Raw genomic sequence first — 14963 nt, forward strand, 5'->3', positions numbered from 1 at the left:
AGAGCATAACCTGATCCAAAGTCAGACACTTAACAGACTGGGTCACACAGTCACCCCCAAAAATACCAGAATTTCTAAGAACAAGATTTAGTCTCTCTTCACAGTTAAATAGTGAAATGGGAAGTGTTAATGGGAAAGATTTGCAAGAAAAACAATTATCCCAATGATTGGGAACAGATGAAAGATGTTCAAACTAGAGAGGGAAGTGCCTGAGAGAGAATGTCTAACAGAACACTTGTGCTGCATTAACTCAGCACACTGGACCCTGCTTTTGATTGATGTCAGCTGTTCAGAGGCTGTCTTCTGACAGTAGTCAGTAGGATTCACTATACTGAAATAGTGTGGATAGAGGATCTGATGCCTTCAGAAGAGAAAACAGAAGAGCTGTGACCCCAACAGGAAGAGTTTCTGGATTAGAGAGTTTCAAGGCTATCGTGGGAAAGCAGCAATGAGAGCCTTCTTTTTCACAGTAACCCTAAAAGGTGTGCTGCTTCTTATCAGCCCCTTCTGGGCAGGGGCGGCCTATCAGCGGCACCAAATGTACCTCACATAGACCCACCTTGAGGTGGCATCTTTCCAGCAACCTATGGGAGCCAATCATATCACTCGCGATGAAACCCTGCAGCTCAAGATAATGTCGCTTGGCCCCAGACGCTGTACAGCTTGTGCCTTTTCCTGTCTTCCTGAGAAAGTTAAGGTTGAGCTGCTGAGCCTGACCTTTAACAGGCCTTTGGAATTCCCCCACACAGACTAGATAAGGGATTTTTTTTAATGGGAAACGTAACAAGTTCACTTTAGAATCCCTTTTTTGGTGCACAAATCTGGCTATTTCACAGAAATATCAGCTCTGCAAGTAAGTTGGAGTTGATCTCTTCCCTCAGAAAACTGCTGGCTGGTAGTCATCAACAAGATGTGAACAAGGAAGGTTCCCAAAGGAGAACACTGAACACTCGTTTCAGGATGAAGCCGCAAGAGCAAAGAAGTACTTTTAACACAAACAAATACCATCCATTGACCAACAGATGCAGGAGGACTCTTTTCCCAACTACTCCTACAGCCCCTGTGCTGAGAATCTGGCTCCTTCCAAAGCAGCTTCCTCTCCTGATGCTGTTCTCTGCCTTGCAGACACCCTCCGGGAGTTCTGAGGTAGGGCACAATTAAAGAGGAGATTTCTTTATGGTGAGTGCTCCAGCGGGGCACTTTCCTGGTGACAACCTTTAAATGACCTTTAGTCACTTGGTTCTAATTTCTTTCAGACATTTTAACAAGTAATGCTTAGTGAAGGGGGTTGAAAACAATGATCAACAATTGTGGAATTCTTTAGAGTTTATAAATTTGGCATTATGGAAGCTAGGGGCATAGTGTTATTTTCTTGATTCTCCTCCATAAAACTTAAGTGAAACACTGCTTCTTTAGGACAAGTGGTACAAAATAGCCTATTTGACTTTAGACTGTGTCATATGGATCAAGTCACAAGAAGTATTATAATTTAAAGTTCTGCATAAGGAAAAATAACCTACTGTTAAGAGATAACAAAGTACATATTTGAGATCGAGTAATATAGTAAAGTTTTTAGAGCTTACAAGATTGAACAGAACATGATATTATTGATTTTGGCTTCTTTTAGCGTAAATAGATTCTGTAGAACTATTTGTAAATCTTCCATAAAGAGCTATTGGTTAAAATCATTAAGCAATCTTAAAAGTCTGTTCCATTTTACATAAAACTAAACATCTTTTCATCATAAATAACAGTAAAAACACCAAATGGTATGTCTTTGAGTGTTAGCTGCAACATCTTTGACATTGAGTGGATGGAATCTTATCTCCTAATATAATGAGTACTGTCTATTAGAAAAGCACAGTTTCTTTGCCAAGAAGAAAACATCTTGGAATTTGGATAATTGAAAATAGGGCTCTAAAAAATATGGACTGATGATGCTTAATGAATTTGTATTCAAATCTCTAACTTCAGTTTAATATGGACTAGATATTAATAAGTAACATTCTATGGACTACCAATGAGAAAATGTCTTTTTCCCACTCCTGTCTCCTAAGAGGAGGAACTATCTTCGGCATACTCCTGACCACTGTACTTCTCCTCTGGAGCTGGGCAAATTTACTTGATTGGTAACATTAGGATTAATAACTGGGTATTATGAGTTTGAGTCTGCTCTTCTTCCTGGGAGTTAGCCTGATGGCAAAGGGCATGAGCTCCGTGTACCTCCATGACCAGAATCTTACTTTGAGCAGGACCACAGTCCAACACTGTCTACAGCTAAGTAGGCAGGTCTGCCTCATTCTGAGGTTTACTCTTAGCAAATCTACTTTCCATCAGACTTAAAGATGTGTGCCCCAACAGTTCAGTAGTAAAGATGTTATTTTAACCTTCATATATGCTTTCCCACCCCCCTCAATTTTTTCAATTGGTCAGAAAAGAGGGCTGTTATATACTGGGGCCCCCTTGGGAGAACCCAACATTACTCATTACTGAAGGTTTTTCTTAAATAAAGTTCAAAGACTTAATATAGGTTTTAAGTATTCACCTACAGAGATATTTCTTAACACCCATGAGAGAATGTGGAGGGAATCAACAGGGGAAGCAGAAGGTATACATAAACTTTAAGATTACAATTTTTTTCTTCAAAGTACTCCCTGTGCAGAAATACTGTTTTTGGTTACACAAGAAGGGTCACTTCCTCCCTGAGGAGATGAGGGTTTTTTGAGCTTTTAGTAATATTTATCAACCCAAATTCAATCTCTAACACAGGTCACTGATGCAGGGCATACTGGGGCAGTGTGTAATGAATATGAATGAAACTTACTTCAGCAAATAAGTTTTGAAGCAAAGACTTGGCTTTATGGAGTATAGCAAGTCAGCCAACACACCTACCATCTGATATGAATGGTTAAAATCAATATTTTTCTTTTCTTATAGGTTGCCATTAACATCAACTTTGACTTGGCACCAAATTCCTTTGATGATCAGTACCAAGGATGCAGCCAGCAGGTCATGGAGAAGCTAAGTCAAGGGGATTATTTCACAAAAGAAATAGAAACACATAGAAATTACTACAGGGTCTGGAGTAATGCCTATTTAACCTGGTTGAACCAAGAAAAAGATCTCCCCAAGAACATTAATATTACGCATGCTGTGGCCATCTCAGTTTATACATCAAACAATAGCATTCGCACAGACTTCATCAGAGCCATGGCCAGTGCTACTAGGACTCCACGGCAGTATAAACATTCATTCCATTTCAAATACCTACACTACTACCTGACCTCAGCAATCCAGCTGCTAAGGAAAGAGATAGTGGGGAAGAATAACTCATTGTGTTATGAGGTGCATCATGAGATGAAGGGTATCAATTTGGAAGCCTACAGAGGTGCCACCATCCGATTTGGCCAATTCCTCTCCACCTCCCTCCGAAAAGAAGACACACAGAAGTCTGAAAACCAAACTCTATTTACCATATTCACCTGTCTGGGTGCACCTGTAGAAGAAGTCTCTGTCAAGAAGGAGGTCCTGGTCCCTCCCTATGAGTTGTTCAAAGTTGTAAATATGAGCTACAACCCAAGAGGAAATTGGTTGCAATTGCAGTCAGCTGGGAACCAGAGCACATATAACTGTCAGCTACTAAAAGGTATTATATTATTGATCTAAATTGAATCCACTCTAATCAGGATCACAGACCACTGTTCTTTTACAAAAGTTATTTTTCTGGGTAAGCTTGTTGAGGGAAAGGCCAAAACCATGGAAACTGGCCTTCAGGGATGGTGGAACTGACAGATTAGAGATAATCTGCCTTCTTTCTTGGTTTCCCTTCTCTTCTTTCTGCTAAACTACCTCTAGAAAAAAAAATGTATTTCTGCAGTGGGGCATTCTAGACACAGAGAGTAAACCTCTACTGAAAAAAATAGCACATAAAATATAGTATTTTTACCTTCTCCCTCTAACTCATTTTTTTTTTTTTGTCATGGCCATTACAGGAATAAGGAGTGCTGACAGTAAAGCAGGAAGCATGATTTATTCATTCACTCTTATCTATTAACTATCTTCTATGTTCCAGGAACTGGAATGGGAGACCCCAGGCAATGTGAAATGAATAAAGCAAGATCATTATCCTAGGGAGATTTTTAGTCTAATGAGAAATGGAAATATGAACAACTGTCCACACTCAAAAGCACTAAGCAACACACTAGATGTTTAAGCAACAGCTGTGGCTTCCCTATGCAGGAAGCTATTCATTGTCTCTGGAGAAAGTAAGAAAGCCTTCAGAATAGAGGACCACATGGGACTTGAGATAGAGGACCACATGGGGCTTTCAGTGAAAGAAGAGAGGAAAAGCCATTGCAAGCAGAAAACAGCATATGCTGAATCACAGATTTCAAATAGCTGGTGTCTTTAGGGAATCTCCACGATTCTGGAGGGTTGGAATGTAGGAGGTGTAGGACATAGGAAGAGTAGAAAGGGAATATGGGATTGATTGGAGTGGAAAGATTCAGATGAGCTAGACCATTAAAACTCTTGTATTCTATGCTGAGGACTTTTCAAATTTCATGCTATAGATAATGGGAAGTCATTGGAAGTTTTTAAGGAATGGAATGTCGATTAGAGCAGTATTTGAGCAAGAGCTCTGATGATACCATGAAAAAAATGAACTGAAGCAGGAGGAATTGGAGACATCATGAAACACAAATATATGTTAAGGCCTTTTTTAGAAAAATACATGGCTGACTCCTTTCCATCCCTGTATGTTGCCAGCCACAGTCACTGCACAAAAGGGTACTTCTGTAGCAAGTGCTGTGCCCTGTTTGATTCAGAAGGAAGACCGTCCTTATCCACCTGTGCACTCATTCCCACTCACACAACTGCAGTGTCTACCTTTGAAATATCCCTGAATCTTTCTCCACTCCATCACTATAGGTACTGTTAGTAATTCAGGCTGTCAGCGTTTCTCAAAATTTTGGGGCTACAGTGTTACAAAGATCTTGAAACTATCATCCACGCTGAAGTCTTGGGCCTGCTCACTCTGGTGCTATCTGCAAACACAGACCAGGGGAGAGGTGACCTACCAACACTTTTATCTCCTCCTGCCTCTCCTTGGAAGTGTGGTAGGCAGTACAATGCGTGAAATGAATATCTGTTCCACAGAACCAAGAGATTAGTGTTTGCAGAGGAGAATATGAAACACTAGAGTATGAAGAAAACAGTGAGATTTTGATAATAAATGAGAACATTCATAGCCAGTTTCCAGGATTCTTTGGAACTATACTTGACTATGACACGGTTGCTTCATCCTCATCATGATGAAGTTGAGACAGAAAAATTTTTCTACTAGGTTGATGAGCACAATAAAATATATTAAGTAAAAAGTTGTAGGGCATTGACACAACCAATATCCACCTATCTCTACTTATTACCAAAAAAATGTATTAATTTCATGATGTTTGTAGCTTTCAGGAAACTGAGAAAAAGGAGAATATAATACAAACAATTACCCATACTCTCTTCTCTGTAAGTCTCAAAGAAAAGGTGTTTCAAGACCCTCCACACCAAATTAATGACCCTTGCTTTCCTGTCAGGAAACAACTCAAGCACAGCTTTGAGTTAAGGCTTAGCTGGAGTAGCCATGCATATCACTAGATTCTGGAAGCTTGGTTGGTCTTGACTGGATCTTTGGAATCACAAATCATACTTAAGGGAATCAATAATCTTGTACTGCTCTGTAAGCTTTTTGTGAGCCAGGATATGACTACATAGTATTTAAGAGCTTGGCATGGAATCCAGGCACTTGGACCCCAGATCCACTCTGTCTAAATTCCTGTCCAACTGGTACTATGTTTTAGTTGTGTTCTCAATCCAGTTGCTTAAACTCCTTATGTTTCTTCAGCTATGTAAGGAGCATCATAACAGAGCCCCACAGGGCTCTTGGGAAAATAAAATAAAACACTAAAGAATTTCTACATTCCCTAGCATATAGTATATGATAAATAAGCCTTAACCGATATTAATTTTAGTCTCCTGGAACCAGAGGTACTTAATCTGTATTTGTTGAATAAGTGAATAAATGAAGCATTCTCTTTCAATGCCTCTACATGACCTGGGACTTGGGTCAGATGACCAGATAACGCAATTGACTAAAAACAGTTTCAATACTTACTAGAATGAGAAAATATTCTAGAAAGCTCAACCCCTAGTCAAAAACTAAGGAGCTGTAGCCACAATATAAATGATCTGGAATGTGAGCACTTGCAATGTGAGTTATTATATCTAAATCTTTCCTAGAAATTCCCCAACTGTGCAGTCTTGGGAAGAAATTGTAAATGGTGGAATGAAACTACCACTGGTCATAGAAGGTGATGTTTTGGTCAGAGGCATTACATGGTAGGCCAAGAGCTGGAGTTGGAGTGTCTTCCCAGCCAGCACAACTACAAAACTATTTGGGAGATTGAAAGAGGGAGAGGAACAAGCCCAAGCTGCTGTGATGCCATTCTTCCTTTGACTCCTTTGGCTCTGGCTGAAAGTTGCAGAGAAGGCTCCTCCATCCTCTGGTTCTGCCTTCCCTAAACCCCTTAGGGAAGTCAACTGAGGGAAGCCTCAAGGCTGCCATTGGCTGGTGGTTAGCATAGACACTTTAGTTGAGGACAAAAAGACTAATCTTGAGACAAACACAACCAATATCCACCTATCTCTACTCACTACAAAAAAAAGTTTGATTAATTTCACGATGCTTGCAGCCATTCACTGCAGTGGTATTTGTTTTCTCAATGAGTAAGCTATTTCTGAAACTTTCCTGAAGTCATTTCTGTTAACTAACAAGTAACACTCCACTTATCCCAACATCTTGGAGCAGTATTGGATTGATCCATACATGAACAACGGAAGGAGGAAGGTGGCGGTGTGTTTTCTTTTCTGGGAGTCCTTCACTGGAAGGGAGTAAGATCAGTGGACTCTCTCCAGACCTGTTTTTCTAGGTAACTGATATTGTTCACCATCAACCTCAGTCTAGGGCTGCACAGATGGTATTCTACTGATATCTAATTCCTCATGAAACCGGAGTCCTCTCACCTGTTTCTTATCCCTTCAATTTTTTTCCTAAGCAGAAGCCACAAACTATCTTATGTCTCAACAAGTCCCTCTCAGCCAGTGACTTGTTTCCTCTCCTGTTCCCTCTTAATCTGACAGACAACATATTTGAAAGACAACACGAAGACCTTTAAAATTGGTCAGCCAGGACACCATAATTCTCCCAATGAAAAGACAGTAGATTAGAGAGCATAGCTTCTTCAGTCCTTCAATTTATTTCAAAATTGGTTCTGTTAACTTGTAACTACGATTCCCAAGTTCAAAGAGCACCCAGGAATCTGTCGCCTTCAGAGAGTCAGCAGGTCAAATTGGTAGCATAATATATTTAAGCGAGTCAATTTGAAAAAGACAAATCATTTAAGACATTCTAAACTAACAGCTCTCCCTTCTAATTCTTCTCTCACCCCTCATATGACCTATACTGGTTACCATAGAAACAGATGTTTTCATGCTCACTGAAACATTCGAAATATGTTATGTCAGTTATTTGTCCTTAAATGTTGCTTTGTTCAAGAAAATAATCCGGTGCCAAAAATCTGTACACACACAAATACATGCTCTGTTCTATATCGTTGGATTCACAAGGAAGGATTTATTTGTTAAAATGTTTCACATAATCAAAATTCTTAAGCATGTTTCTAGAAAAAAATACAGTCAATTGTTTGTAGCAAGCCTGGTTTTACATGTTAACTTTGCCAGTTACTAGCAGTAAGGACATGGACAAATGGCTTAGTTCTTCCATGCTTCCGTTTCTTTATATGTAACACAGGGGGAAATTTTAATAAAAACCTACCTTATAATATTCTAGTGAGTATAAAATGACTTATGCATGTAAAAGCTCTTAGAACAATACCTGATGCTAGTAAGTACTCCAAACTTTCAGCTACTATTACTGTTACATATTATTTATTTTATTAACTTCCTGTTTCCTGTGTTCTCTGACTCTGGGCTTTATCTCAAACAAGTTTTCCCTATTTGTGATATCATATTACTCTTGAAGGATAGTGTCTATCTCACCCGAATGCATGAAAGAATGAGTAACTGAATGAATCTAGGATGGTGGAAACCACCACAGCATGGTGGAAAGAGAAGACTTTGGAGCCAGGATGGGCTGGACATATGTTAATAGCTACGTGGCCTTGTGCAAATGACAGCCTATAAGCCTGTTTCTTTATTCATAAAATGGGGCAAGAGGGAATGTTGTGGTAGTACTTGGTATCCACTCTCTCAAACACAATTGAAAAACTCTGCAAGGTACTTTGCACATGGAAGTGGAATAATAGTTTAATGGCACAAATGTGTGCTTCAGTGACATTGAGAGTTAAAAATAAAACAAAAGAAGAGGCGGAAGAAACAATGCTTACCATTGTTTGAGTGCCAACTTTTTCCTAGATAACTCTAAAATAATGACACTCATTAATCTCTGCATTTTGACAGAAACGAGCTATAGATAGCATTCGGCTCCAAATACCAGATTACCTAGATACGCTGTATGTCAGTTTTAGCTTTTTCTGTTTTTTTCAAGGGATTGACTCTTTCTGAACAATCCGGTATAATTCGCAGATTCAGAATTCATTAAATAAAAGGTATAATAATCATGTTCTCCCCAGGCTGTATACCCTAAGGTATAGATGACCAAATTGAGGTTATAAGTCACTAGTAAAATGATATTTATGTAGCAATTTCATTTACAAAAGGTTTTCACACACATTATCTGTTTAATTCTTACCACCACCCTGTACATTGGGTTACTGACCCCACTGTACTGATGTGAATACTGAGGTTTAGAGAGGTTAAATGGCTTATGTGAGATCATTCAGCTTACAAATGACAAAAATACAACTTTTACCCATGCTTTATGACAAAAAGCCCATGACAGTTTTCTCTTTAGAGTATTTTCAGGAGATTTATTTGCTGTTCAAAAATATTACTAAGAACCTACCATTAGTCTTAATCCTCTGTGACTGTGACTAGATTATAACTCACTTTGCATACACATAAATTACAAACACACACACACACACACACACACACGACAATCAGTTACCATTTTGCATGCCGTTTAACTAGAGTGTTTTTTATTCTAACCCATTTTATGACATTATTAAAGAGTGATGGTCATGACAAGGCATCAATGCATCACAAACTCCAATTTGAAAAACACTCTACTAGGGACAGAGGGAACACAAAGAATTAAATAGATAGTCTAGAAGAAAAGTAAAAACAAATACAAAAGTCAGTTTAATGTGAGTTATCCTTAAATGAAAGATTTTGTAGATTGCATTGAATTTAATTCACAGATGTTTTTCATTTATTCTCCTAAACAAAGATATTGTCTGTGCAAAAAAATAATAAAGTGTGAGGTAGAAATTTAATGACTGTAAGAAAGGTAGAGAAAAAAGGAACAAAAGAGGAAAGAAAAGTTACTTTAGCTGAGAAAATAAAATTAAAGTAAGCTTTTTTAATATCCTGGTTATTATGAAAGGGGCTTAATAGGTGGTTTGAAGGATGAGTATGATTCAAAATAGTAATATCTGTATGTCTGTCACTTCTTTGAGCCTCATTGTAATAGCCGTGAAACAAAATGGAATGACAGTGATCCGAGTATTTCCAAAAACCTCAAGGTGCTCTCATTTTACAGATGAGAAAACTGGGGCCCAGTGAAAGTGACTACCATGGTAAAGGTAGGCTAGAGGCAAAGCTTCAAGACCAAAGCTAATTCCTTCCAATAACCATAGTTTCTACCTGCTATATTGGTTTGCTGTCAATCAATATTTTCTGATAATTCTTCAGTAGAATCTCATCCCGTTAAAAAGTGAGGAAAGGCAGGGTCAGAGGTCCTTGGGACTTCAGCCTGAATGAAGAGAAAACAAAACAAGAAGTGAATAATGAATAACCTGCGACAGTGGTATTAATGGTTCCAAGGTCCCTGTGAGAGTTCAGATAATATAGTTTTACACAAAGTTTGGCAAAAGCTTAGAACTCTGTACCCGCTATTAACTCTCCGTGTCTACTCTTATTGGTGAAAACTGGGGCTTTAAATATTGTTTGCATATATAGAATTCTAAGAAATTCCAGGAAACTCAAAGGATTTTACGCATTATTATGCGAAAGTAGTGGAAAAATATTTCTCCATCATCGGGTCATCCTATCAAATGAGATGTTTAAATAGGCAATCACAGAGCTGAAAGTCTTCCTACCCTAAACATCTTTTCTACTCTAAATAATCAGTGAAGCCTGGTTAAAAAGGCGATTCCACTCTTTATCTAGAGCCTTTTTTAAAGGTTTCCATCTTCCAACTCATTCTATATCCTCATCTCATTAAATTCCCAATTAGTAGTGATACCTGACATAGTTTCTTGTATTCCAGTCTTGCTTCCATGAGCCACATCTAACTGCCTGCTAACCTTCCTCATACTTCCTGTGAAGAGCATGCATGTGTAGGCAGTGTACACACACACACACACACACACACACACACACACACCACACACCAAGCAAGATTGTGTGAATACCCTTGGCCCACTTTGTAATTAAAAAATGGACATGCAAAGTATGGAGAAACAATATAGTGGTTAAAAAGATGTGTGATGCTTGGTAAATTTCTCCACATTTTGTGTCACCATTTTACCAACTGAAAAATGGGGATAATGAAGAATAAACACTGCATAGATTTCCTGTGAGGATTAAATGAGTTCATCTATATCAAGTGCTTAAAATAGATCATAGCACAGAATGAGTTGTTTAATCAATGTTAGCTTTCATAATGATGATGAAGCTGATGGTAATTAGATGGGGGTAAGGGTGATGGGGGGAGTGCTGCTGATGATAATAAAGGTGGCAAATCAGGAGATCTCAAATACCTACTAGCTGGGTAACCTGCAGTAAATATGTGAACTTCTTGGTGCCCGTTTCATCATCTGCAAAATAAACAAGCTGAGTTCTGTTAGAAAATATCGAAAAGAATATTTTTTTTAAGTAGCCAACTTAAAATACTTTTATTAGGAATTTTCTAACTTTAAAAAAAAGTGAATCAAAGGAGAAATGAGGTCATTTAAAAAAAAATTCTCTGCCACCTAAAACATCTCTAACTTTGTGTTTGTTTTTACAGCTTCCAGCAAAAAGTACAACCCAGCTCCCATGGTTATTGCTTCTCTCTCCTTCTTGACCAGTGTCGTCATCTCTTCCAAAAGTAGAGTATAAAGGAACCTTGTGGTTTTGCTTTCTCTGTGCCCTTTTGCTTGACGCCAGCCAGGGCACCCTGAATACCCTTGGGGAATCACTCTGCCCAGTCATCAACTGATACAGAGCTGACTCAGCCCACTGCCTGTGAGTGGACCTGTAACTCCGTATATTTCTTCTCCTTGGACACAGAGATTCATACTGAAATAGAAAAGGACCCAGCCAGAGCCAGTGAGATACAATCATGGTAATTTTTTGGCATCAGGATTGGGAGTGGGGTGGGAGCCTTTTTTTTTTGAGTGAAGATTAATGAAAGCAGAGTGAGTAGGAGCCTGGAGCTACTAAGCAGCTATCTTGCCACCAGCAGGGGAGACTCTATCTCCTTGAGAATGGAGCGAACACAATGAAGGAAGAATTGAGGAATGAAAAGAAACCATTTTGATGAGAGTAAGTGAGCCCCTAGATCCAATTGTGCCTGAAACTGGACTCCTGGGCTTTTTGTATTACAGAAATCAATAAATAGTATATTTGCATAAATAATTTGAATTGAATATCCTACCTTAAGCAATTAAAGGAATCATGAATACAAGGATTCTCCATTATTTTTTTTAGCAATCCTAAGTAGGAACAAACCAGAGAAGCTTGAGTTCGAAAGCAGAGACCAAATTCTTCATCAGATGGAAAAGCTTTGAAGCCCAGAGACATAACTAAAGTGTGAGATTTTTATCAGCATTCAGGACCAAACCAGTGTAGTCTTAGATAGGAGGAAATACGAAAACTTGAGAAATAAAAGGGAAAGTTAATACAAGATGTTAGTGAAATCTCATTCATTCACTGCCAGTAGTGGGGTGCTGCACATGTTTCTAAAACATTACAGAAGTGAGAATTTAAATTCATATATTAATTTAGAAAGAACTTTCCAGCAAATTGCGGATTTTAAGTCAACATCAAAAATTTAAGTACATTTATTAGGAATGTATGTAGATATGTGTGGAGATAAAGGAGAAGATGTAGGAGAAAAAAAGTCTGATAACCAAGCACATATCAAAGATACACTGAGTCGCCACTATGTGACAATAATTAAGTGAAAGGGAGTATAAATCATCGAACTTCACAGCTGGGAATGTTCGCCAACTCACCTCAGTAGTATACAATATGAGTGGGGCAATGGGGTTGTTTTAGCGGATTTCCAAAGACCTTAGTATTGGGCTAAATGGAGTGAAAGTGAGGGCTAGCTCTATACCTTTGAATTTTGAAAGTCTATGCTACTTAGCCCCTCTGAGATTTGAGTAAGAAACAACGAAAGTAAAATCAGCTTAACTGACCCCAGGAGAACTTTCTAAAAGGACCGTGCCATGAGAGAAGAGACTCAGTGAAGAATTAGCCTAAAATCACCTGGTAGAGAATTCAGGCATCTAATACTTTACACGGAATTTTGAGAATAGGGCCAAGCTCATCTCTGTCACCTAGCTTACATTGGTCTCTATACCTAATAAAGCAAGGATAAAATTTCCATAAACACAATATTCCTGATTTATTGCCCAGGGACCTTGGCAGGTTAGTGGCTACTGAGTAGAGTCCCGCAGGCCTGACTCTGGGAAGAAGCTTTGCTGTGAGCCTCAGTGAAGCAATAGAAAAGCCTTCCAACATCTTGCATATGTTATTTTTTTTTCTGTGCCACATAAATGCACTTATTGAACCATACTATGTACAAAACACTGTGGGGATTAAAAGTTGAATGTCATAGGCCAGATCTTCCATGAGTTTACAATCTCTTGGGAGAAATTAAAAAAAGAACATAAACGAGTCACAGAGGAAATAGCAAAAGAAAGGGGGAAATCAAGCCTTCTGTTCATGATAGTTCAAAAGAGAGACTCCTTCAAACTGAGGCAAGAAGAGATGCCAGGAAGGCTTCAGGGAGGAGGCAGGATTTGAACGAGGTCTTGGAACACTGGGAGTGGAGCAAGGGGTTAGAGGAAGAAGATAGTAAGTGTAGGTATGTGTCAAGTGCTTAGTGTCATCGTGTATACAAATAAGCACTCGAAGTTTAGAGAAAAATGAGATCCTTCTGACCTATGGTTGGATACAGCTTTCTATCAGAGATGAGGCTTGAGAAAGGGGTTCAGATGGGTAGAAAGGAGATACCTGAGCAGGAGAGAGTCGGAGGATATAGGAATGACCAGTGTACCTAAGGGTCAGGAAGTAGGTCTGGTAGAGTGAAGCTGTAATGTGGACCAGAGAGGAAAGAGTCACCCAGTCAAGCTAAAAAGGCAGTCTAATGCATTGGATCTCCATGAGAAATCAGTTTTCTGAGTAAGACATTCTAAATAGGTGACTCTTAACACATGCCTCCAGCACCTGCGGCATCAGTGTCCCTTAAGAATTTGTTAGAAATGTGAGCTCTAGGGCCTGATCCCAATCCATGGAATCAGAAACTTAGAACCTATGTTTAAGAAGCCCTCCAGGCTTGTGACTTATGGGATTACGATCCTGCTGCTGCTTTATAGAACAAATCTCCAGAGATAGAAGTTATTCCCTTGAATTATGTAGATTTGTAGGTTAAGGATGAATGTCCATAGTTTACGTTCCCTTGATCTCTCTCTATGGTCCACAGTTTTTGTGCAAGAAAACCGTGAAGTGGACCGTTGATTTAAATCAATTCAAAGTCTAAGTTCATGAAATTTTAGGACATCACTTTCAAAAATTTCACTGTAATTTCTGCTCTTTTTTTTCTTCCGGGATACCTTTGAAGATAAAATGGACGCTTGACTGTGCACAAATTCACATGAATTGTTAAAAGAGCTGGTGTTATAAAGTTGCATAGTATTTCCCTCCTATAGTAATTTTTATTAAAATAAAACATGCTTCTCTCCTTTTTGTGTACACAAAAAGTTATCTGGCCTCATCTATTATTTTATTTTTATCTTTATAATTTAGTGTTCTAATATGCCTATCTGATTGTCGTGAATTTCTCTGTTTGCTATTACTTTGAAAAATAATAAAGCCAGTGAAAGAAAATTTCTGTAGAGTTTGATTTGCCTGGGGAGCCAGGATTCTTGGCCTGAGTTGTGTCATGATCAGAATCAAATTGACTTATGCTCTATGAACCAGCTCTTGATTTCGTAAAATTCAACAAACATTCATTGAACTAGATGCTTTCAGAGATGCCAACACGTACCAAACATTGGCAAGTGAGAAAACGTGAAGAAAAAAAAAGCATTACAAGTATTACAGGACTCCCTTCCTACTTTCCTTCCTTGTTTTCCTTCCTTCCTCTTTCCTTCCTTCTTTTCTTTATTTTCTCATAGTAAATGCCCGTGTGTTTCATTTTGTTTTGCTTTATGGCAGTTCACATTTTTGTCCCCACTTATGCTTCATTCAGTTAGTTCACACTGGGCTCGTGGCCCCTGAGGAGGACTGAAACTAGGTAAGAGGTAGAAACTAGTGAGTCTTCCCCATGCTGCTTTTCAAAACCTGGAGGAACTGATAGAAAATGAGAGGAACCCAAAACAAAGAATTTGAGAGAAACATTAAACAAGAGTAATAGGTTGGAAAGGAGTGAGGCTTCCCCACCGACACACACACAGTATCTCCACAGGCTGGGAAGCAGCCACCACCAAGAAGTCATCAATGTGGGAAGATTAGCGGTCCTGGGTGGTGGGGGAATATCTGTGAGAGGCACTGTCAGT

General features: G+C 38.8%; 2 protein-coding genes across 3 annotated transcripts in view; one reads left to right on the top strand and one right to left on the bottom strand.

Annotated features, from left to right (window-relative positions):
* Window positions 1–14963, bottom strand: part of PDE6H (phosphodiesterase 6H) — a 186692-nt gene that overhangs the window by 153233 nt on the left and 18496 nt on the right. The window lies entirely within an intron of this gene.
* ART4 (ADP-ribosyltransferase 4 (inactive) (Dombrock blood group)) lies at window positions 374–14294 on the top strand. Its single transcript, XM_025930125.2, has 3 exons — window positions 374–1146; window positions 2938–3646; window positions 11204–14294. Exons 1-3 carry the CDS (start codon window positions 961–963, stop codon window positions 11293–11295), a joined length of 987 nt encoding a protein of 328 aa, XP_025785910.1. The 5' UTR covers window positions 374–960; the 3' UTR covers window positions 11296–14294.

This window comes from Puma concolor, chromosome B4 (assembly GCF_028749965.1).
Source record: "Puma concolor isolate L17-30 chromosome B4, mPumCon1.1.hap2, whole genome shotgun sequence".
Taxonomy (NCBI): Eukaryota; Metazoa; Chordata; class Mammalia; order Carnivora; family Felidae; genus Puma; species Puma concolor.

Coding starts and splice junctions, on each gene's coding strand:
- ART4 (XM_025930125.2), top strand. CDS start 961: ATGAAGCCGCAAGAGCAAAGAAGTACTTTTAACACAAACAAATACCAT. Junction 1,147..2,937: donor CACCCTCCGGGAGTTCTGAG/GTAGGGCACAAT, acceptor CTTTTCTTATAG/GTTGCCATTAACATCAACTT. Junction 3,647..11,203: donor TAACTGTCAGCTACTAAAAG/GTATTATATTAT, acceptor TTGTTTTTACAG/CTTCCAGCAAAAAGTACAAC.